This window comes from Lolium perenne, chromosome 4 (genome assembly GCF_019359855.2).
Source record: "Lolium perenne isolate Kyuss_39 chromosome 4, Kyuss_2.0, whole genome shotgun sequence".
Taxonomy (NCBI): Eukaryota; Viridiplantae; Streptophyta; class Magnoliopsida; order Poales; family Poaceae; genus Lolium; species Lolium perenne.
Genome location: NC_067247.2, coordinates 382,637,906 through 382,662,708, shown reverse-complemented (window position 1 = coordinate 382,662,708; position 24,803 = coordinate 382,637,906). Strand labels below are relative to the sequence as shown.

At 49.4% G+C, this 24,803-nt stretch overlaps 1 protein-coding gene across 1 annotated transcript; it reads right to left on the bottom strand.

The window, feature by feature from the left end:
• Positions 1-6,365: 6,365 nt before the first annotated feature.
• Positions 6,366-8,325, bottom strand: LOC127297261 (uncharacterized). The gene is made up of 2 exons (XM_051327555.2): positions 6,777-8,325; positions 6,366-6,630 (listed from the first exon to the last, which is right to left on the bottom strand). The coding sequence occupies exon 1, from the start codon at positions 8,225-8,227 to the stop codon at positions 7,280-7,282; it is 948 nt and encodes a 315-aa protein (XP_051183515.1). The 5' UTR covers positions 8,228-8,325; the 3' UTR covers positions 6,366-6,630; positions 6,777-7,279.
• Between the last annotated feature and the right edge of the window lie 16,478 nt (positions 8,326-24,803).

The following is a 24,803-nucleotide window of genomic DNA, read 5'->3' as shown; positions in this document are numbered from 1 at the left end:
ATACGATCGAGTTACTCACTCGAGAGCCCTCTTGATAGTACGGCAACTAAACTATAAACCGGTCTCCAACTACACTATGAAACCGGTGAGAAAGAAACCCTATCAAAAGCAAACCTTATACTTGCGCATTCCACTTGGGCTCGATGATGACGATCTTGACCTCAATAAGATGGGACGCCTTTCTTGATTGTGCTTGCTTGACGAAGTCTTGTGGATTGCTCCCCCATAATCCACCATGGGAGAGCTTCTTCTTCGTCACATCTTCTCATATCCATGAACACCATATGGATGGCAAGAGTCAAGCAAAGAATCTCTTCGAGATGGCTCATCTTGAACTTGCACTTCATTTTGTTGATGTCTTGAAGTTAACCTTGAGAGCTCACTTCATCTTCATCTTCAAGACATACTTGACACTTGATCTTCTTCATTTGTTTCTTATTGCAATCTTGAAGCCAACATATGGTTCAAGCATTGCCTATGAACAACTCCTACAAATATAACTCAATGCAAACATTAGTCCATAGGGATTGTCATTAATTACCAAAACCACACATGGGGGCTCCATGCACTTTCAACCCCCTCCCCTCAAAACTCAAATACAATAATGGTTGAGATCGCTCCGTACCCATCCATAACTAAGGGCATGATGGGGTAAAAAAGACGACCTTGGATGTTCCCCTCCCCGTCTACAGTACTACGGAGGCGATTTCTGGATCCCACCAAAGAACTCCACCTCGCCGGCGTGATTCGTTGGATCCCTCGGTCTCCGTCGGCCGCCTCGGCGGCGGGAGGCTGGGGGATCCCCGTCTCGCGCCCTGTATATAGTGTAGGCGCTCTTTGGTTGCAGGTCGTCGGCGCTCTGGAGGTGGAGGCGTGGCGGCTAAAGTTTGCGGGCGGTGGATCTCCTCTCCGCCGTCGGCGTTCTGCGGAGCGTTGTCTTTGATCCACCGCCACCGATGCCCTCGCATCTCCGCGGAGGTGTTGTGGGCATCTTCCCCATGGTCGGCTCCGAGGGCGGCGGAGCCTCCAAATCGAGATCAAGAAGAATGAGATGCGGCGTATAGGATCGTCCGCGGCGGCGGTCGACGGTGTAGGTCTTCCGGGACCGGCGCTCGACGACTTCCCGCTCGCCTGGGGACTGCCTCCGATCCAAGGCTTCGAGGGAGGCAGCGGCGACGGCGCGCCACCGACGGCAACGACGGGTTGTCGACGCGGTCAACATGCAGAAGGACGGATCTGTAATTTTGTGTTTGTTGGGGTCTTTTCTGCTTTGTTTCCGATGTAATGCTTATCCTTCTCTTGCAAAAAAAAAACTAAGGGCATGATGATCAATAAAAAATTATCAAGCCATACTGAAACCCTATTTGAATATAAACACATCCGTATTTGTACGAAATTCGTAAGTACCCACATGTCATTAGTGGGACATGTAGGCTTTTTGGGAGAAACACTTCTACTTCAGTGCCCGCTCCCGCAAACTCAAATACAACAGTGGTTGAGATCGCTCTCTACCCCTTCAAACTAAGGGCATGATGGTGAATAACAAATTATTAAGCCATACGAATCCCGGTTTGGATATATGGATGACTAGATATGTTTTAATGCCTATCTGTCGCAATTTAATGCCAGCCAATATCAGCCGTAGGAAATAATATACGATTTCCATTGCAAGTAATGCCACCACACAAATATTTTGGTAATTAATGATGTTATTTGCTGGTACAGCTCATGCCATATCTTTCTTTCCAATTTCAAACGTCTACAACTGCAAAACCCTACATATATATATAGCGTTCGTGGCCTCCGGAAAGTTCCCCTCGCCAATCCGCTCTCGCGCCGCCTTTAGCCAAGGACCCCAGTCAGCGCCGCACAATCATACAGATCGAGGAGAAGTCCTGTATGGAAGCTTTTGCTCCTCCCATGGGGCGCCCCTGCTTTTCCCCGCATCCTTGCGATGGTCAGGGTGCTAGCGGATATGTCGTTTCACCGGGCACGCATGGTGGGCGTGGCGGCCAAGGTGACGTCGTCTTGGCTCTACCGGCGGCACGACATGTGTGCCATGTGTGCTCCAAGAGTTTTGATCGGGCCCAGGCGCTAATCGGCCACAAGAGGAGATGCAAACCGCGTTCTCGTGCCACCTCCACCAACCCGCAAGAACTGCCTTTGCATCAGCATGAGGAGGAGAAAAGACCAAGGGTGGCCATCGAGACCCACTGGGCCAGGACCAGGCCACGGAGTGCGCGCATGCCGAGGTTCGTGCATTTGAATCTTGTACCCAATTCATCCAACACACCAGTAGGCCCCACCGCGATCGTCATAAATGACGATGAGGACAAGGAGGATGAGGCTGACAACATCCCCATGTCAGATCCTCATGCTCCTGTAGCTGTGTCGACTTTTCAAGCTACACCTTTCCCCTTTGTCCCGACGACTGTGGTAGGGGCTATGGCCTTTTGGGCGGACTCGGCAGCAATAGCTGCTGCTTATGACCATGAGGATGGAGCCGATGGCGGGGTTCAAATGAGCTTCCACCAGAACAGGGACAATGAGGAGCGTACACTCGCAGTGGATGGCTTCATCGCTATGGCAGAAACCGAACACTTAAGGTGGCACGTGTGTGAGATGTGCAACAACATGTACGAGAGCAGGAACATGCTTTGCAGGCACTACATGAAGGATCATCTCAAGCCACCAATGCTCCGCCGCATTCGCCTCTTCGGTGCTGAAATCTTCATCGTCCAATTCTAGTTCATATATATGTGATACTTGTGGCATGCTTGTCACTTTGTTGCTCGGTTCATGGTATCTTTGCTTAAACTATTTACCTTTTTAGATAAAGGGAGTATTTATTTTCCAGAATATTTGCGAGTGAAAACAGCCCAGAGAGAAAGATTGGGAACAAAGACCTGCCTGAGGCTTGTTTGTCCGTTGGCTTTGTCGTTCTCCAAACATTATTTTTAAATTGTTTAGACATTTTGAAGTTTGAAATTCAAATTTTATATTTTGTTTGTGAATCCTGTCCTGTATCTGACCGATTATCTCTTATAACCATGGTTACCGGAAATCCCAGCCTCCTCTAATCTTTTTACCTATATTCTAGATATGCACTCTGCCAAATGATGGAAGCGTCGTTATTACCTAGAAGAAAAAAAAAGATAAGGCCGAGTCCTGCTCGAACTGTTTATTTTGCCGGGCTACAGCCCAATAGGCCGCCACTGGCTTGTCCAACTGTTATAACTCTATCGACAATAAAATCATCCCAAAGATAACCTTTTGGCGGCCCATTACGCATTCGTAGTGTCCCAAGATCTACCCAAACACGAATTACGGAAGTTAAGTGACCTCGAAAAACGAAATGACATGTACACCATTTTAATCAGGAATAAACATGCTTGGAAAGGTAAAAATCATTTGCTCAAAAAAAGGTGGGCTCAAAATCATAATATAGTTCCAGGGATGCCTGGACTTAAAATCGCTAAAAACATCCCGGCCAGCCAAATAAACATAAGTTTTGGTGCACTTATAGCTGAAGAGTAGAGATTGCACACACGCACACACGTTTCATTCCTCTGGTGCCAGTACATATACAACAGCCGTGAGATCGTGCAGGAGCAACGATCGGGAAGTGGAGCTCGTGGAGCGCTAAACCAGTTCCTCCTAAAGACTAGGTCCTATCTGTTACAGATTAACGTTACACAAGTGTACAACTATACATGACTGAACCTATACTTCAACAGCCCCCCGCAGACTGAACATCGGGTGACATGATGTTCAGGCTGGATCTGAAATCAAGAAACAAGGGCGTCGGCAACCCCTTGGTGAAAATGTCTGCATACTGGGACGTTGTGGGAACATGAAGGACCTTGACTTCACCTAGTGCCACCCGATCGCGAACAAAATGAAGATCGATCTCGACATGTTTTGTGCGCTGATGCTGAACAGGGTTGGAGGAGAGATACATCGCACTGACATTGTCACAGTAGATGATAGTGGCACGGCGGGGGTCGTTGGCGCATCCAGCAGGATTCATCCATGCTATTGGCGACCGCGCGATATTCTGCCTCGGCGCTGGATCGGGAAACAGTGGGTTGCCGTTTACTGGACCAAGAGACAAGGTTTTGGCCGAGAAAAACGCAGAACCCGGAGGTGGATCGCCGCGTATCAGGACATCCGGCCCAATCGGCGTCACTGTAAGCAACGAGGTCATGGGAGGAGGAGCGGTAGAGCTGCAGACCGAGGTGCGTTGTTCCTCTGAGATAGCGGAGCACTCGCTTGACAAGCTGAAAGTGAGATGTTAGGGGAGAATGCATGAACAGGCAGATTTGTTGCACTGCATAAGCGATGTCGGGTCTGGTGAGGGTGAGGTATTGGAGGGCGCCTGCTATGCTGCGATAGAAGGATGAGTCATGAAAAGGAGCACCGTCAGCAGCAGAGAGTTTGGAGCGAGTGTCGATTGGCGTGGATATAGGGTTGCAGTTGAGCATGTTTGCACGGTCGAGGAGCTCAAGTGTGTACTGCTGTTGAGAAAGAAAAAGGCCAGCTGTGTTTTTGTGAACATTAATCCCAAGGAAGTGATGAAGCTCACCAAGATCTGTCATGGAGAATTCGGACTGCAACGATGTGGTGATGGTGGCGAGGAGAGTAGTAGTGTTGGCTGTTAAGATAATATCGTCGACATACAGTAGTAAGTAGGCAATGGAGGCACCCCGACGAAGGATGAACAAGGAGGAGTCACACTTGGAAGACACAAAGCCGAGCGAGAGCAAGAATGTGGTGAATCGCAGAAACCAAGTGCGAGGAGCCTGTTTTATACCGTACAATGATTTGTTGAGGAGGCACACATGGGAGGGAAAATGTGGGTCGGAAAAACCAGAAGGCTGTTGGCAGAAAACCGTCTCACGCAGCTCACCGTGCAAGAATGCGTTCTTGACATCCAGTTGGTGGATGGCCCAATTTTGAGAGGTGGTGATGGAGAGGACCAGACGGATGGTCGTCGGCTTGACGACGGGGCTAAACGTGTCCCCGTAGTCCACGCCGGCCTGCTGATTGAAGCCACGCACGACCCAACGCGCTTTGTAGCGCGCTAGACTGCCATCAGGGTGGAGCTTATGCGTGAAGATCCATTTGCCAGAGATCACGTTCGCACCTGCAGACAAGAAACTAGCGACCAAGTGTTATTCCGCAACAGCGCATTAAACTCATCTAGCATCGCAGCATGCCAATTGGGGTCCTTTAGGGCTTGTTTGTAGGATGCTGGGAGCGGAGAAATAGCGGTGGTGGTGGTGTGAAGGTTGATGAGACGACGAGGCATGAGATAGCCAGATTTAGCTCTGGTATGCATCTGGTGTGCGTTTTGGGGTGGCTCTACTGGTTTGGCATTGGGCGGGAGATCCGGCTGGCGTGGCGCGTTCGGAGTGGAGGAGGGAGGATCTGGTGGGTGGGGAACAACGTCAGGTGAGGGCAGGTGGGGTGCAGGCGAATCTGCCGGCGCGGATTCGGAGGTGGATGGACTGGTGGCCAATGATGGCGCGGCAGACGGTGGAACAAAGGGAATTTGGGCTGATCCCGAGGAAGGTGCGGCTGGCGGGGCAGGATCAGATCGGACGCGGATCCCGTAGTGGATCGGGTTGGGATTTTCTGCGGCTGCGACCTTTGGAGCTGGTGGTGTGCCGGATGTGGGAGAAAAATAGGGAAATACTGATTCATCAAATGTGACGTGTCGGGAGATAACTACACGACGTGAGGTGAGGTCAAAGCACCTGTATCCCTTGTGTTCGCGTGGGTAGCCTAGAAAGACACAGCGTGTAGATCGAGGGCTAAGTTTGTTGGATGTGGTGGCATAGAGATTAGGGTAGCAGAGGCATCCGAATACACGTAGGTGGGAGTAGGTGGGGTGTTGGCCGAAAAAGGAGGAGGTGGGGTGTGGCATAGTTAACTACACGAGAGGGCCGTAGGTTGAGGAGGTGAGTAGCAGTGTTCAAGGCCTCGACCCAAAATTTGGCAGGAAGTTTGGCTTGTAAAAGAAGGGTACGGACAATGTCATTGGTGGTACGTATAAGTCTCTCGGCTTTTCCATTTTGAGGGGAAGTATGGGGGCAAGACAGGCGATAGGAGATGCCATTGGCAGAGAAGAAGGACCGGAGGTCAGTGTTCAAGAATTCTCCACCATTGTCACATTGAAGGCAGCGAATTATGGCATTAAATTGAGTCTTGACATAGGTAAAGAACCGTTGCAGAGTAGGGCTAGTGTCGGATTTATTTTTGAGAGGGAAGGTCCATGAGTAGTGAGAGTAGTCGTCCAAAATTACAAGGTAATAATCATAACCAGAAAAACTTGTAACATGCGATGTCCATAGGTCACAGTGGATAAGCATAAATGGAGATGTGGTATAACTAGAGGATGAAGAAAAAGGAAGTCTAGGTTGTCTACCCAGCTGACATGCCTCACACAGGGAAACTAGAGGAAAGCTTGGAGAGACAATCGGCGCCAGGATGTCCAAGTCGACGGTGCCACAAGTCGCGAGTGGTGGAGACGGTGAGAGCAGTGGCTGTATTGGTGAGATCGCCGAAGAAGGGGTAGAGATCGCCGCTGCTACTGGACCTCAGAATTAGCTGCCGCGTAGCCAGATCCTTCACAGAAAAACCATCGGGGTCAAACTCAACTGAACATTTGTTATCACGGGTGAAATGTCGGACAAAAATCAAGTTTTTAATGACAGAAGGGGAATAGAGGACATGATTTAAGTGGAAGGGATGATCGGCGAGGGTAGCAGTACCAATGGAGTAGATGGGGATTGTGGACCCATTACCAACTACAATGCCATTTGAATTCAAGTGTGCTGGGGAATAAAACGAGGTGAGGTTTCCTTGCTGATTGGTGACGTGCGTGGTGGCGCCGGAATCCAGGATCCACTCTGGTTGAGGCTGGTGGTGGGCCAAGCTCGGCGTGCTCTGGAACATGGCGCTGTAGTCGTACGACTGCTGTGGCGGTGGCACGAGGACCGTCTGCTGGGCTGGAGCAGTGTGAATCACCGGGTACACCTGCGTCTGGGCACCAGGATGAGGTCCTAGGACACCACTGTCATTGGGCGGCACCCAGTGTGGACGAGGTTGTTGTGGTGCTGGAGGAGCACCACCGTGCGGAGCGCCGTTCTGGACCGGTGGCTGGCCGTAGCCGCCGCCGTAGCCTTGCTGGTGCCCGTACCCTCCGTGGCCCTGCTATTGTCCGTAACCGCCGCCGTAGCCCTGCTGGTAGCCGTACCCGCCGCGTCCACCTTGATCACCACGGCCGCGACCGCGACCGCGCCCACGGTCGCCACCGCCATTGTAGCCACCACGGTAGGTGTTCTGCGCCCCCCGTAGTTGTAGCCGCCACCGCCATAGCCTGGCTGCTGGCCATAGCCGCCGCCGCGACCGTTCGGCCCGCGGTCACCACCGCGGGGCAGTCACGGGCCATATGTCCGGGAGCGCCGCAGGTGTAGCAGTTGCCGCGGAAGACGAAGTTAGGGGCGGCGTCGGCGTGGAGGATCTGCAGAGTAGACTTGGCCTTGGACTGCAACTTCTGTTCGGCGAGCTGAAGTCGAGCACGGACGTCCATGAAGGAGGGGAACGACGTGGCCAGCTCGAGGTAGTCCTGCTGATTCTTGAAGCGGTCGACGTCGAGGCCTTCAATGAGCTGCATGGTTAGTTTCTTCTCTGTTACCGGGGCGCCAACGTCAGCGAGTTGGTCGGCGATGCTCTTGAGTTTGTTGCTGTAGGTGATGATGTCCATGTCGCCCTGGACGGTGTTCTTCAACTGCTTGTCGAGGAGGGTCTCGCGGCTCTCGGCGTTGGAGGTGAAGAAGTGCGCCAGGGCCTTCCACGCGGTGTAGGCGGTGCCGTCGGCCTGGAGGATCACGTCCTGCAGCTCATCGGAGATGGACCCGTAGATCCAAAGGATGATGTCGACGTCGGAGGAGCGCCACTCCGCATCGGCGAGGTGAGGATCTGTCTCCTCCTCGACGTGATCGCGAGCGTTGTACTTGGTGAGGATGGTGAGGAAGAAGTTGCGCCACTTGTGGTAGTTGCCCTTGGCCGCGTCGAGTTTGAATTTGATGTATCGGGAGATGTCGACGCCACCAGTGGTGGGAGGGGAGGGAACAAGCTGGATGGAGGTATTGGAGAGATGGCCAGTCAGGGGAAGGGTGCGTCGCTGTTCATCATCACTGGAGGAAGAAGAGGGAGCCATGGGGAGGAAGGTAGAGGAGAAAGGGGATAGCTCTGATACCAAGCTGAAGAGTAGAGATTGCACACACGCACACACGTTTCATTCCTCTGGTGCCAGTACATATACAACAGCCGTGAGATCGTGCAGGAGCAACGATCGGGAAGTGGAGCTCGTGGAGCGCTAAACCAGTTCCTACTAAAGACTAGGTCCTATCTGTTACAGATTAACGTTACACAAGTGTACAGCTATACATGACTGAACCTATACTTCAACACTTATTAGTTCTAGATCTAATGAAAAACATATTTGTGAATTTTCTAAATTTCGAAATAACAAACATATATACTCCGTATTGAGCAAACTTTTCTGGGCATTGACAGAAGACAAAATTTTGGTGATCCAAGATTGCAACAGGCACCAAATAAAAATGTGGGTCATGGCACATCGTTTAGCATTCTCTTTTTCCAAATACATATACTTATAGATCGATCTTCCAGTGCCTGCCTTACATTGCATCATAGCTCGATCTTTCAGTGCCTGCCCTACATTTCACTGATCCAGTCCCTGTCTCATAAAGCGCCGAACTCTGTACAGCTCTTTTTCGCCGGCGGACGATTCCAGCCTACCACACTATCTTAGCCAGCCAGCGTCGCCGTCTCTGCAAGTGAGCTATTGTTTTCAGATGAACCGGTCTCAGGTTCCCATCACGCAAATCCGAGTGTCCCCTCACGTTGCTCCGGCGTGCGCGTATCTCCTTCCTGCCGCCGGAGAAGGACGCATCGAACAGAGAGACGGAGGAAATGCTCAGAGACGAGTGCAGCTAGGGACGCTTCCTTCTTGAGCCATTGGTTTCGTGGATTGGTTTCTGCTACTCTGTCTCGTCTCTTTCAAATCCAGATTTAGGCATTGTACGTTAGTACGTACGCTGCGGTCCGAATACACTGATTCGCCATATAGTTAGGCTCTACCGCTCTAGAGATAAAACGTAATTATAGGTAGAGATCCATAAGTGACATAAAGCTTGCAGGATGCAGGAGCCCTACAGTCAGTTTGCGGGCGATATCCTTGATTTGGATTCACATCTAGTCACAACTGTACTCGTGAATCATGTCTTGTTGTATCGTAGCGAACGAATTATCTGGCGTGACCCTGTTTTCTCGCACGCATCATGGTTAGTTGGTTACACTTGCATGATCTGATATATCAGTGAGGCGATCTCAGGCGATCTGGCGATTTTCAGGCGAACTCGCGCTGCCGCCGCTCCTTCCACCACCCACGCCCCCTGACCCCCGTAGCCACTGGTACTCGCCGGCGCGCTCGGCGGAGAAGCATGTTCATCCGAAAGTGGACAGCGGGGTTCCCATCGTTCGCCGAGGAGATGAGGTGGGGAGAAGAGCGGAGGCGGAGGGAGAGGGAAGCGGTGATGGCGGAGGAGAGGAAACAGGCGCTACTGCGGCGGAAATTGCTGATCCTCCAGATCAGCCTTGCCTCCGAGTGGGCGATCGAGCAGATGGCGAGAGGCTGGCGCCCGCAGATCTCGGGGCAGGGCCTCGAGGAGCAGGTTGCGGCGGCGCTAGCAATGATCAAGCTCAAGGAGCCCGACGATCCGATGAGGCTCATGGCGGAGCAGGGGTTGGAAGACCTGGAAAACTGGGCGCCATGAGCGTCCTGGATTGTGGGTTGCATCGGAGATCCTCTGTTCGTGGTGGCGATGGTGCTGGTTCTGCTGGTCCTGGTGCTAGGAGATCAGCGGATTTGCGGAGGCGAATGGAGAGGTTCCGCCGAGGTAACCCATCTCCGGCTAGGGGAGGCTCGCCGGAGAGATTTGGGGGAGATTCTAGAAGTTTCCAGAAGCATTTCCCGCCGTTTGGCAACGTTGTGATGTCTTCGTCTTGTACCCGTCGATTTTCGGCAGTTTCAAATCCAACCGTTGAAGTGGTGGCGGTTTCCAGAAATACGCCTTCTAAGGTGGATAAGTCTGGAGCGACTACGCTTGTGACAGGCAAAACTCATTTGGGCAGATCTAGGTTTCCGCCTGGGTCTCAGACATTAGTCTGGGTCAGGAGGGAGCTGGTCCGAGCCAGATCTTTCACTCCAGCTGATTGCCACCCCGCTGGGGCAGGTTTCTTACCCAAGGCAACGATCGTCAAGTTCTTAGAGTTGTGTGGTGCTGAAGCTGGAAGGAGATCATACGCAGAGATTACCAAGATGGCGGGAGGTGGTCGAGGTGTTGGAAGAGGGGGTGGAGCTGGTGGTGGCCGTGGTCACAATAGTGGGCGTGTGCTGCCAGTTGCTGCGGCGACAAATTCCTCCTCTCTTGGTGGCGCCTCTGATCCGGTCCTGATTAAATCGGAATTCCCTCAGGGTTTGGGACAACAGATGGGTGCTGCTAGCCAAGGTATATTTCCCATGATGAATCCCAACATGTGGAATGTTCCGATGAACCAGTGGCAGCAATTCTTTGGCAACCAACAGTTTCCCCCTCCTGGTTTCAACCCTATGATGATGATGCCGCCGGGGATTACCCCTACTCTTCCTCAAACCAATAGTCAGGGGAGCAGTGCCAGTCTGGTTCCTTCTCAACAGCAGCAAGTTTCTGGGAATAAGAACAAGAAGAAGGTTCAGAAAGGGGCTACCTCTGATGGTCAGAAAAACAGTGGGGAAAGGGTGGGAAGTTTGATGCAGACTCCGTCAACAAGTGGACCTGGGCCTGCTCTTGATCTCAAATCCAAGAATGTCACTTGTTACAATTGTGGAGAGCTGGGTGATGACCCACAAGTATAGGGGGTGTATCGTAGTATTTTCGATAAATAAGAGTGTCGAACCCAACGAGGAGCAGAAGGTGTTGACAAGCAATTTCGATGAAGGATTCACTGTAAATGCTCACAGACAAGTATTCAGGGGGTTTTGATATAGCAAATAAATAAAGTACGAGTAAGTAAAATGCGAGAGTAATAATTGCAGCGAGTGGCCCAATCCTTTTTAGCACAAAGGACAAGCCGGTTTGTTTACTTATAATGACCAAACGTTCTTGAGGACACACGGGAATTTAGTCTAGTGCTTTCGCTTCATATAGCTGATTAATCTTCATTGTTTTGATAAGTGTTGTGTGAGTGAACCTATGCTAATGCACCGCCCTTCCTAGGACTAATACATACTTGTGATTATACCCCTTGCAAGCATCCGCAAATACAAGAAATTAATTAAGATAAATCTAACCACAGCCTTAAACTCTGAGATCCTGCTATATCCCTCCTGCATCGATATACCAACGGGGGTTCAGGTTGCTGTCACTCCGGCAACCCCACAATTAGCAAACGAATACAAGATGTATTCCCCTAGGCCCATAAAGGTGAAGTATCATGTAGTCGACGTTCACATGACACCACTAGAAGAATAACACCACAACTTAAATATCATAACATTTAATATTACCCAACATAATTCACTACTAACATTTAGACTTCACTCATGTCCTCAAGAACTAAACGAACTACTCACGAGACATCATATGGAACATGATCAGAGGTGATATGATGATGAATAACAATCTGAACATAAACCTTGGTTCAATGGTTTCACTCAATAGCATCAATAACAAGTAAAAATCAATACCGGGAGAGTTTCCCCTATCAAACAATCAAGATCCAACCCTAATTATTACAGCGGTGACGAGGTGCAACGGTGGAGATGGCGGTGATGATGATGGAGATGATGGTGATGATGTCCAGCTCGATGACGGTGACGATGGCATCGATTTCCCCCTCCGGGAGGGAATTTCCCCGGTAGATTTCAGCCTGCCAGAGAGCTCTTTTTCTCTCTGGTGTTTTCCGCCCCGCAGAGGCGGATGTGTCTCTTCGCGACTATCCTCTGGAGCTTAGGTTTTTGGGACGAAGAAGTACGCGAAGGAGAGGAGGCCAGAGGGGGCTGTGGGGCCCCTCCCCACAAGGCGGCGCGGCCAGGCCTGGGCCCGCGCCGGCCTATGGGGGGCCCATGGCGGCCCTCCTCGGCTCCTCCTTCTGGCTGTCTCCGTCTTCTGGAAAAATAAGATTTTCCGTGTAATTTCGGTCAATTGCTGATCTTCCGAAATATTGCATTCTGACGGTGCTTTTTCCAGCAGAATCCTGACTCCGGTGCGCGATTCTCCAATAATCATGAAATATGCAAAATAGATGAAATAACATAAGTATCGTCTCTAAATATGAAATATATCAATGAATAACAATAAATTATGATATAAAATAGTGACGCAAAATGGACGTATCAACTCCCCCCAAGCTTAGACTTCGCTTGTCCCCAACCGAAACTGAACTCAGTAAACAAGACCACATGTTTATGGTGTGAAGAGTCGATAAATAATATACGGACAAGAAGCATCATATTAATTTAAAGAAGACATTCTAGTGAACAATGATACGTCTCCGACGTATCGATAATTTCTTATGTTCCATGCCACATTATTGATGATATCTACATGTTTTATACACATTATATGACATATTTATGCGTTTTCCGGAACTAACCTATTGACGAGATGCCAAAGTGCCAGTTCCTGTTTTCTGCTGTTTTTGGTTTCAGAAATCCTAGTAAGGAAATATTCTTGGAATTGGACGAAATCAACGCCCAGCATCTTAGAATCCCCGGGAGCTTCCAGAACACCCGAGAGCCGCCAGAGAGGGGCCACAGGGGGCCCACACATGGTGGCGGCGCGGCCCAGGAGGGGGGCGCGCCGCCCTAGTGTCTGGTGGCCCCAGACCCCCTCCGAGGCTGCCCTTCCGCCTACTTAAGGTCTCCGTCGCGAAAACCCTACCACATTCGACGAAACCAGAGAAAACCTTCCAGAGCCGCCGCCATCGCGAAGCCAAGATCTGGGGGACAGGAGTCTCTGTTCCGGCACGCCGCCGGGACGGGGAAGTGCCCCCGGAAGGCTTCTCCATCGACACCACCGCCATCTTCATCAACGCTGCTGTCTCCCATGAGGAGGGAGTAGTTCTCCATCGAGGCTCGGGGCTGTACCGGTAGCTATGTGGTTCATCTCTCTCCTATGTACTTCAATACAATAATCTCATGAGCTGCCTTACATGATTGAGATTCATATGATGATGCTTGTAATCTAGATGTCATTATGCTAGTCAAGTGGGTTTTACTTATGTGATCTCCGGAGACTCCTTGTCCCACGTGTGTAAAGGTGACAGTGTGTGCACCGTGTGGGTCTCTTAGGCTATATTTCACAGAATACTTATTCGCTGTTATGAATGGCATAGTGAAGTGCTTATTTATATCTCTTTATGATTGCAATGTGTTTTGTATCACAATTTATCTGTGTGCTACTCTAGTGATGTTATTAAAGTAGTTTATTCCTCCTGCACGGTGTAATGGTGACAGTGTGTGCATCGTGTAGTACTTGGCGTAGACTATGATTGTGATCTCTTGTAGATTATGAAGTTAACTATTGCTATGATAGTATTGATGTGATCTATTCCTCCTTTCGTAGTGTGAAGGTGACAGTGTCCATGCTATGTTAGTACTTGGTTTGGTTATGTTGATCTGTTATGCACTCTAAGGTTATTTAAATATGAACATTGAATATTGTGGAGCTTGTTAACTCCGGCATTGAGGGTTCGTGTAATCCTACACAGTTAGTGGTGTTCATCATCCAACAAGAGGGTGTAGAGTCTAGCATCTATCTATTTATTCTGTTATGTGATCAATGTTGAGAGTGTCCACTAGTGAAAGTATGATCCCTAGGCCTTGTTCCTAAATACTGCTATCGCTGCTTGTTTACTGTTTTACTGCATCTTTACTTCCTGCAATATTACTACCATCAACTTGTTATCACCAGAATTTGACCGAGTCAGAGGTGGGCCACGATTGAGAAAGACTTGAAGATATACATGGAAGGGAAAAACAAGAATTGGCCTTATACACGAAATTGGGCTGAATTGCCCATTGTATCTGTAATATAGTAGATCGTATCTTTAGATTAAAAGTTAGAGTTTTACTCGTGCACGGTTAGGTGCACGTCCGAATTAGAAAGTCCGCTGGACTATAAATATGTATCTAGGGTTTATGGAATAAACAACAACACAACGTTCACCCCAAAACAAACCAATCTCGGCGCACCGCCAACTCCTTCGTCTCGAGGGTTTCAATCAGGTAAGCGACATGCTGCCTAGATCGCATCTTGCGATCTAGGCAGCACAAGCTCCACGTTGTTCATGCGTTGCCCGTACTGAAGCGCCTTTGATGGCGGGCAACGTAGTTATCATAGATGTGTTAGGGTTAGCATGGCTCTTCGTATAAACATGCTTACGTAGTGCAACCCTTGCATGTCTAGCCGCCCTCACGCCTATCTCAGGTGTGGGGGCGGCACCCTGCTTGTTCATCATCTAGTAGATCTGATCCGTTACGATTGCTCCTTGTTATGCAAGGATTAGTTTAATATCTGCAATAGTTAGGCCTTACAAAGGGGGGGAGGATCCAGTGGCACGTAGGGTGGCGTTCGCAAGTCCTAAACAGGATGTTCCGCGGATCAACATCATTGTTGGTTCTTTGGCCTTGTTTAGGATCGGCTTATGAGCACCGTGCGTGGCCGCGAGGCCCAACCTGGAGTAGGATGATCCGATTATGCGGTGAAAACCCTAAATCGTCGTAGATCTCATTAGCTTTATCTTGATCAAGCAGGATCACCAAGTATTCGTGCACCCCGTACGAATCATGGGTGGATCGGCTCTTTGAGCCGATTCACAGGATAACCTGAGAGCCGATCGAGGCTCGTATTTAATGTTTACGTGTATGCCATGCAGGAACTAAGCGAGGCATCCCCATCACCTTCCTGACCAGGTATAGGTCAGGTGGCACGCCCTTGCACTTCGCATCGCCGCGTGTGACCAGAAGAGCATTGCGGGCCGTCGCTCGGAGGGGTCTCAGCCAGCCGCAGCTCTAGGCTCTTCCCGGCTCTACCGTGTTGATAGGCCGCTGCCCGCCGGTGGGTTTTGGCGATCAACACATTCTGGCACGCCCGGTGGGACTATCATCTACATCAACCACATCGCCATCTACATCTGAGATGGCGGCGGATGCACGCCGATCACCTACGAGGAGCTGCCTGACGAGCTCAAGAAGAAACATGACGAGATCAAGGCCACCCTCGAAGCCGACCTCATCGGCTCTTTTCAGAGAACCCGTACCCATGGCATCAGATGGAAGGGATTCTCACCACAAGGTGCACTCGATGGGACAGATCTCTCTGCCCCGTCGGAGGAGCGCACCAGGGCCCTACGGCAGGAGATCAACTACTTGGTGGCTCACTCGCTACACCGCCACTCTGAAAACTTGGTCAACGTGTTGGAGCGTCTCGCTCTGCGCGTGATCCAGGAGATCATGAGCCACCAGTACTCGCCGTCAGGACCAGCTCTCGGGACGCACCAAGGAGAGTTGCCACTCCAGTCCCGTCCACCGCTGCCATATGCGTTGGCAGCATCACCTGAAGTGCCGGCTACACCGGCATTCGTCGTCTACAAGATCGGTGGTGACCCTAGTGACTACCAGTTCTTGGCTGAGGCGCCTAAGGAGATCCCTCAAGGATACGCGTGCACGTATGTGCCAGATTGTGGCAATCGGGCACTCTCAAACCAGGCCACAACGTCGGGGACTCCGGCGCGAGACAGAGGGACGTCGGCGACGTAGCTTGAGAAGCGAGACGTGGCTAACTAAGTACGCCACCCCGACGAAACTCCAGAGCCCAGCTCCTGCAGTTGGCTCGAGCTGGAAAAGCAAACATGGCTGGCTAAGTACGCCACCCGGCGAATCTTCGAGTGCATCTCCTGCAGCCAGCACGGCGGATCAGATCAGTACCATACTGAGAGACCAGTTCGGCATTATGCCGAAAAGGAGGGCAATCGGCTATTCCAAGCCGTACCCCGACGAGTACGAGATGATCCCGCTGCCACCTAAATATCGGCTCCCTGACTTCTCCAAATTCAGTGGATCAGATGGCTCCAGCTCCATCGAGCACATCGGCCGATATTTGGCGCAACTAGGACCGGCTTCGGTGTCGGATCAGCTACGTGTGAGGCTCTTTTCACGGTCCCTCACGGGATCGGCTTTTGGATGGTATACCTCTTTGCCGACAAACTCCATCCGATCTTGGAAGCAATTGGAAGAACAGTTCCATATGCAATATCATTCAGAAGCTTCCGAGTCTAGCATTGCCGATCTAGCACAACTACGTCGAGAAGCGCGGAGAAACGGTGACGAGTACATCCAGCGCTTCGGGAATCTTAGGAACCGATGTTATTCGGTTCGTATAACTGAAAAGGAAGCGATCGAGTTGGCGATGGCTGGCCTTGCAACACAGCTCAAGGACATGGCCTCCCAAGCAGATTATCCCTCGCTGGCGCACATGGTTCAGAAACTATCAGCATATGAACAGCGCCACCCAGACCTGTACCAAGACAAGTTCAAGCGTGCAGTAGTCATGGTCGATACAGAGGAAGGTGAAGTGCCTGCGGGAGACCAAGAAGTAGCGGTGGCTGAGTGGACTCGGGGAGGAACCCCTGTGTCCCGCAAATGGGTAAAGCCACCGGGGCCGCCCGGGGATTTGATTTTGACGTGACCAAGACTGAACAAATCTTCGACCTCCTGCTCAAGGAGAAACAGCTTGACGATTCCTGAAGGTCTCAAGTTCCCTACGGCGCAAGAGCTAAACGGAAAGCCATACTGCAAGTTCCACAACTCGCTTTCCCATGCCACCAACGACTGCAGGGTGTGGCGTCAGCACATCCAAGCGGCGATAGAGAAGGGGCGTTTAATTTTCAACCAGTACGCCATGAAGGTAGACACCCAGCCCTTCCCCGCCGTTAACATGGTAGAAGTCATCTACCCTGAGAGTTGCCAGCCAGGTCCCACGTTCAGCATCAACATGGTAGGACCTAGGAACCACTCTGGCAAAGATGGAGATGAGGGCAGCTGCTCTCATAGCAAGGATACAGAGGAGGCCGCTCACGCGATCGGCTCCATCATGATGGCAAGCGCTACGTTACGTAGGGAGAAGTGAAGAACATAAGATATCAACGACCTCTCTCGATCACCTCCTCAACAAATATGTGAGACAAGATGACCAACGCCGACGGTCCAACTATGATGATGAAGGAGATCGTACGCTAGAGAAGTCGAAGACATCGTCGGCAGGATCGCTATGAGGAGGAGCACGAGCGCCGTGCCACGGACACATCAAGGGAGCAAGATGACAACGCCAGACACTGGACTGCCCTTTCTTCGTACAACTGCTGGGATTCGGGAATGAGCCGATTGCCCACAATCGGCAATTGCCCGTAATGCAACAAGAAGAAGAAGGAGGCAGCCAACGTGTCTGTGTTTGAGCGCTTAGGGCCTCTCCCACCACCAAGCAAACGTGCTGAGTCACTTCGTTGGGCAGATCTTGAGGATTCCGAAGACGAAGGACTAGAAGAAGAAGAAGACAGGTGCCACCGTCCAAGGTGGTGCCCTGACGGACTCAGCCGTTCACAAAAGCGCAGGGTTCAACGTTTGCGCGGCCTGGAGGAAGCCGAAAGGTTATACCTGCATACGCTAAGGAAGGCACGGCCTGATCTGGCTGCGAAGGTTCAGCGAGCCCTGGATGAAGAGGGTCGTCCACGGAAAATGGAGTGGCGCCCCAAACAAAGGAGAGCCGATGATGAAACATCGGCTGGAACGAACATGGTGTTCATCCTCCCTTCAGAGTTTAGTGCCCCAGGGTTAGATGAGACATCCGTGGCACAACTTGATCGCGGCCCACGGCCGGTTATCTTTGAGAAGCCACGAGATAAGAGCTACAGGCATCTGAAGGCCCTATACTTACGAGGATATATCGATGGGAGGCCTGTGAATAAGATGCTGGTGGACACCGGAGCGGCAGTTAACATCATGCCGTACTCTATGCTACGTCGGCTAGGACGCTCTAGCTCGGATCTAATCAAGACCAACGTAACATTGAGCGATTTCAACGGCCAAGCGTCTGAGGCACAAGGAGTTCTGAATGTGGATCTGACCGTAGGAAGGAAAACTATCCCTACAACGTTCTTCATCGTCGATAGCACGAGCAGTTATGCTGTGCTGCTGGGAAGAGATTGGATCCACGCCAACCGTCGTATTCCTCCACGATGCACCAATGCATAATACGAGTGGGATGGAGATGAGGTAGAGGTCGTCCAAGGCGACGACTCAGCCAAGTTTCAACGGCTGGCATGAACGCATGGGAAGCAGCAGGCCAAGAACCCCTCTCAGGCATCAACTTGGACGATTGCGAGCGTATTGATGTGACAAAGGGAAGGGTTAAGCTGGTTTTATCCACTGGCCTGACCATGTAGTCGAAGCAAAGCGACGTGCAACTTGGCGAGGCTGATCCTTGTGATCGGCCCCAAAGGTCTATGAAGGGACATTACGGAACCTTCAGTCAGCGCTCCAATCATTATGGAGGCCGATCCCAGCAATCGGCCAAAATTATCCTCACCACATGTTCTGCTTGTGTTCACCTTTGACCCTATCAAGAGCCGACGTGCGAATTACGAGCCGATATCTGCCATTCTTTAACAGATTCGGCTCGGGGGCACCTAAATACGGGAACAGATGCAGGGGTACATGAACAAGATGCGAGGGTACATGTGTGCAATGAATACTGGTGGCTGATAGGAGCAAATCGGCCAGTAAAAAAAAAAATTTTTACAGCCGATGCAAGGGCATCGACTTTAGAATTGAGAGGCAGCCGATGCGCAGCCATCGACTTTAGTGGATTTATGCAATTTTTATCGAGTCTCCACCAGATCCAGGCTAACGGTGGTACCTTCTGTTGCCTCGAGTGAGTAAAACAATGGAAACTTCTTCAGCTACTTCGAGCCGATCCGGGTTCCTGAACCTCTTTGTCAAGGATTTCCAATCTTTGGGGCTAGTTCAGCTGAAATGGAAGATTATCGGCTGTTGGAGGAAGAAAGAGGATCGGCTGTGGCGCATTCTCTCTGACATTCTCGCCCCGAGTAAGGCTCGGGGGGCAGCAGGCTCGAGTAAGACTCGGGGGGCAACAGGCCTAGTGGATACTCTGTTTAAAGAGCCGATGGGGATGCCATCGGCTGATTTTTCATTGCAGCCTCCTTCACAGATGATGAGTATTAAAAAGGACCATTGGTTTTGGTTGGAAGAATTCCAAGGTTTTGCTGAAGATTCTGCATTATCCGCCAGAATTAGGAAAAATCATCAGTTGAAGAAGGAAGGGACGAATTTCGAAGGACCGATGCGTTGTTATCGGTTTATTACGCATTGGCAAAGGGGGCGAATCGGCAAGGTCAGTAGAAGAGGGAATCGGCTAAATTGAACTAAGAAGAAATCGGCAAAATCAAATTGGGGAAGAGATCTTCATTAATAGGCAAGATTTCTTACATGAAGAGCTGATTGCTCTCAAAAGGGAACACCAGGGGATACATTGCCCCATCTACTACTACTGGCCCTATTCTAGAGGTCCTATCTATGGGCCATCACTGCTCTCGTCGTCGCCGTCGTCGCCGCTATCGGCGCTGCTCCCGGCGGGCTCGTCGTCGCTCCAATGGCCGCCGACCGGGCCCTCGTTGTCTTCATCTTCTTCGTCAGCGTCGTCCTCGTCGCTGTCGTTGTCGCTAAGATTGCCCGGCCAAGGGCAGAACCGCTTGGCCGGCGGCTCGTCGGAGGAGCTCTCGTCGTCGTCCTCTTCCTCCTCTTCCTGCTCCTCCTCCTCCTCGGAAGAGGTGAAGTCGCAGGAGAAGCTGTCGTCATCGCTCTCCTCCTCCGTTTCCCCAACGGTGAGGAAGCGGAGGTCGCTCTCCCCGTCGGTCAGGGACTTGTCGTCCTCGGACCAGATGGAGAAGTCGTGGCTAGACTCCTCCCCGGCCGCAATGGCGCGGCGGGTGTTGGCCGCGTGGTTCTCCGCCGGGTTGTACTCCGGCGTCGGCTCGCGGGACGTGGAGGACTGGCTGGCAAGATCCGATGGGGCAGAGGAGGAGGAAGACATGGTGGCGCAGGAGGGCTCTTGGAGTGCTAATGCGAAGGGGATGCAGAGGAGAACTGTTCGTGGCGGTTAAATAGAAGGGGATATAGTGGAAATTCAATGCCACAGCAGTTTCCGAGGAAGTGGTGCCACGCGGAGAAGTTGAGAAGGCAAGGCATCATGATACTGCAACGGTTCTGCCACGACATGACCCGACGAAGGAAAACAGAGTGATTTTGGAATTACCAATTCCAAAACCAGGGGGGCATGTGTTATCACCAGAATTTGACCGAGTCAGAGGTGGGCCACGATTGAGAAAGACTTGAAGATATACATGGAAGGGAAAAACAAGAATTGGCCTTATACACGAAATTGGGCTGAATTGCCCATTGTATCTGTAATATAGTAGATCGTATCTTTAGATTAAAAGTTAGAGTTTTACTCGTGCACGGTTAGGTGCACGTCCGAATTAGAAAGTCCATTTGGACTATAAATATGTATCTAGGGTTTATGGAATAAACAACAACACAACGTTCACCCCAAAACAAACCAATCTCGGCGCACCGCCAACTCCTTCGTCTCGAGGGTTTCAATCAGGTAAGCGACATGCTGCCTAGATCGCATCTTGCGATCTAGGCAGCACAAGCTCCACGTTGTTCATGCGTTGCCCGTACTGAAGCGCCTTTGATGGCGGGCAACGTAGTTATCATAGATGTGTTAGGGTTAGCATGGCTCTTCGTATAAACATGCTTACGTAGTGCAACCCTTGCATGTCTAGCCGCCCTCACGCCTATCTCAGGTGTGGGGGCGGCACCCTGCTTGTTCATCATCTAGTAGATCTGATCCGTTACGATTGCTCCTTGTTATGCAAGGATTAGTTTAATATCTGCAATAGTTAGGCCTTACAAAGGGGGGAGGATCCAGTGGCACGTAGGGTGGCGTTCGCAAGTCCTAAACAGGATGTTCCGCGGATCAACATCATTGTTGGTTCTTTGGCCTTGTTTAGGATCGGCTTATGAGCACCGTGCGTGGCCGCGAGGCCCAACCTGGAGTAGGATGATCCGATTATGCGGTGAAAACCCTAAATCGTCGTAGATCTCATTAGCTTTATCTTGATCAAGCAGGATCACCAAGTATTCGTGCACCCCGTACGAATCATGGGTGGATCGGCTCTTTGAGCCGATTCACAGGATAACCTGAGAGCCGATCGAGGCTCGTATTTAATGTTTACGTGTATGCCATGCAGGAACTAAGCGAGGCATCCCCATCACCTTCCTGACCAGGTATAGGTCAGGTGGCACGCCCTTGCACTTCGCATCGCCGCGTGTGACCAGAAGAGCATTGCGGGCCGTCGCTCGGAGGGGTCTCAGCCAGCCGCAGCTCTAGGCTCTTCCCGGCTCTACCGTGTTGATAGGCCGCTGCCCGCCGGTGGGTTTTGGCGATCAACACAACTGCACGCCAGCAAGCACTTTTCTGGTGCCGTTACTACTGCTCGCATTTATTCATACCACCTGTATTTCACTATCTCTTCGCCGAACTAGTGCACCTATTAGGTGTGTTGGGGACACAAGAGACTTCTTGCTTTGTGGTTGCAGGGTTGCATGAGAGGGATATCTTTGACCTCTTCCTCCCTGAGTTCGATAAACCTTGGGTGATCCACTTAAGGGAAACTTGCTGCTGTTCTACAAACCTCTGCTCTTGGAGGCCCAACACTGTCTACAAGAATAGAAGCACCCGTAGACATCAAGCTATTTTCTGGCGCCGTTGCCGGGGAGGAAAGGTAAAAGGCTCTCATACTCCGGTTCCAGGTAAAGTACTTTTCTGTTGCCGTTGTGTGTGTGCTCGAAGCTATTTCCTTTAGATCCTGCAATTGCATCTTTTTGTTTCTTGTTTACACTAGTTAGGCATAATGGACAACAATGAGCTTCTTATTCTATTTCCTGATTTAAGACATGGATGGTTTGATGCGAAAATTAAAAAACCTATGGAACCTTATTTGCATGCTAGTAGCAATGATATTAGTATGAACGCTTTGAACACCATTGTTGCTAATGATATGGAAAATTCTAAGCTTGGGGAAGCTGGCTTTGATGAGCATGATATTTTTAGTCCCCCAAGCATTGAGGAGAAAATTTACTTTGATGATACTTTGCCTCCTATTTATGATGATTATAATGATATTGGTCTTTTAGTACACTTTGTTATGGAGGATAAATTTGATTATGATTACAATATGCCTCCTATATTTGATGATGAGAATAATAATGATAGCTACTTTGTTGAATTTGCTCCCACTAAAACTAATAAAATTGATTATGCTTATGTGGAGAGTAATAATTTTATGCATGAGACTCATGATAAGAATGCTTTATGTGATAGTTATATTGTTGAGTTTGCTCATGTTGCTACTGAAATTTATTATGAGAGAGGGAAACATGGTTATATGCATCTTAATAATATTAAGTTTCCCCTCTTTGTGCTGAAATTTTTGAAGTTACACTTGTTTTATCTTTCTATGCTTGTTGCATCATGCTTCATGAACTTGTTTATTTACAAGATTCCTTTTCATAGGAAGCATGTTAGGCTTAAATTTGTTTTGAATTTGCTTTTTGATGCTCTCTTTTGCTTCAACTCTTATTTCTTGCAAGTGCATCATTAAAACTGCTGAGCCCATCTTAATGGCTATAAAGAAAGCACTTCTTGGGAGATAACCCATGTGTTTATTTTGCTACAGTACCTCTATTTTATATTTGGGTCTTCGAAGTTGTTACTACTGTAGCAAACTCTCCTTATATTATTTTATTGCATTGTTGTGCCAAGTAAAGTCTTTGATAGTAAAGTCAATACTAGATTTGGATTACTGCGTAGAAACAGATTTCTTGCTGTCACGAATTTCGACCTGCCTCTCTGTAGGTAACTCAGAAAAATCTGCCAATTTACGTGTATGATCCCCAGATATGTACGCAACTTTCATTCAATTTGGGCATTTCCATCTGAGCAAGTCTGGTGCCACTTTAAAATTCGTCTTTACGGACTGTTCTGTTTTGACAGATTCTGCCTTTTATTTCGCATTGCTTCTTTCGCTGTGTTGGGTGGATTTCTTTGTTCCATTACCTTCCAGTAGCTTTGGGAAATGTCCAGAAGTGTTAAGAATTATTGTGTCACCTCTGAACATGTGAATTTTTATTATGCACTAACCCTCTAATGAGTTTGTTTCGAGTTTGGTGTGGAGGAAGTTTTCAAGGGTCAAGAGAGGAGGATGATATACTATGATCAAGAAGAGTGAAAAGTCTAAACTTGGGGATGCCCCGGTGGTTCATCCCTGCATATTTCAAGAAGACCCAAGCATCTAAGCTTGGGGATGCCCAAGGCATCCCCTTCTTCATCAACAACTTATCAGGTTCCTTCTCTTGAAACTATATTTTTATTCGGTCACATCTTATGTACTTTACTTGGAGCGTCTGTGTGCTTTTGTTTGTGTTTTTGTTTGAATAAATGCTTGTGTGGGAGAGAGACACGCTCCACTGGTTCATATGAACACATGTGTTCTTAGCTTTTAATGTTCATGGCGAAGGATGAAACTGCTTCGTTCATTGTTATATGGTTGGAATCGGGAAATGCTACATGTAGTAATTGATAAAATGTCTTGGATAATTTGATACTTGGCAATTGTTGTGCTCATGTTTAAGCTCTTGCATCATATACTTTGCACCTATTAATGAAGAAATACATAGAGCTTGCTAAAATTTGGTTTGCATATTTGGTCTCTCTAAAGTCTAGATAATTTCTAGTATTGAGTTTTGAACAACAAGGAAGACGGTGTAGAGTCTTATAATGTTTACAATATGTCTTTTATGTGAGTTTTGCTGCACCGGTTCATCCTTGTGTTTGTTTCAAATAACCTTGCTAGCCTAAACCTTGTATCGAGAGGGAATACTTCTCATGCATCCAAAATCCTTGAGCCAACCACTATGCCACTTGTGTCCACCATACCTACCTACTACATGGTATTTCTCCGCCATTCCAAAGTAAATTGCTTGAGTAATACCTTTAAATTTCCATCATTCGCCTTTGCAATATATAGCTCATGGGACAAATAGCTTAAAAACTATTGTGGTATTGAATATGTACTTATGCACTTTATCTCTTATTAAGTTGCTTGTTGTGCGATAACCATGTTCCTGGGGACGCCATCAACTACTCTTTGTTGAATATCATGTGAGTTGCTACGCATGTCCGTCTTGTCTGAAGTAAGGGAGATTTACCACTCATTTAATGGTTAGAGCATGCATACTGTTAGAGAAGAACATTGGGCCGCTAACTAAAGCCATGAACCATGGTGGAAGTTTCAGTTTTGGACATACATCCTCAATCTCATATGAGAACGTTAATTGTTGCTACATGCTTATGCATTAAAGAGGAGTCCATTATCTGTTGTCTATGTTGTCCCGGTATGGATGTCTAAGTTGAGAATAATCAAAAGCGAGAAATCCAAATGCGAGCTTTCTCCTTAGACCTTTGTACAGGCGGCATAGAGGTACCCCTTTGTGACACTTGGTTGAAACATGTGTATTGCAATGATAA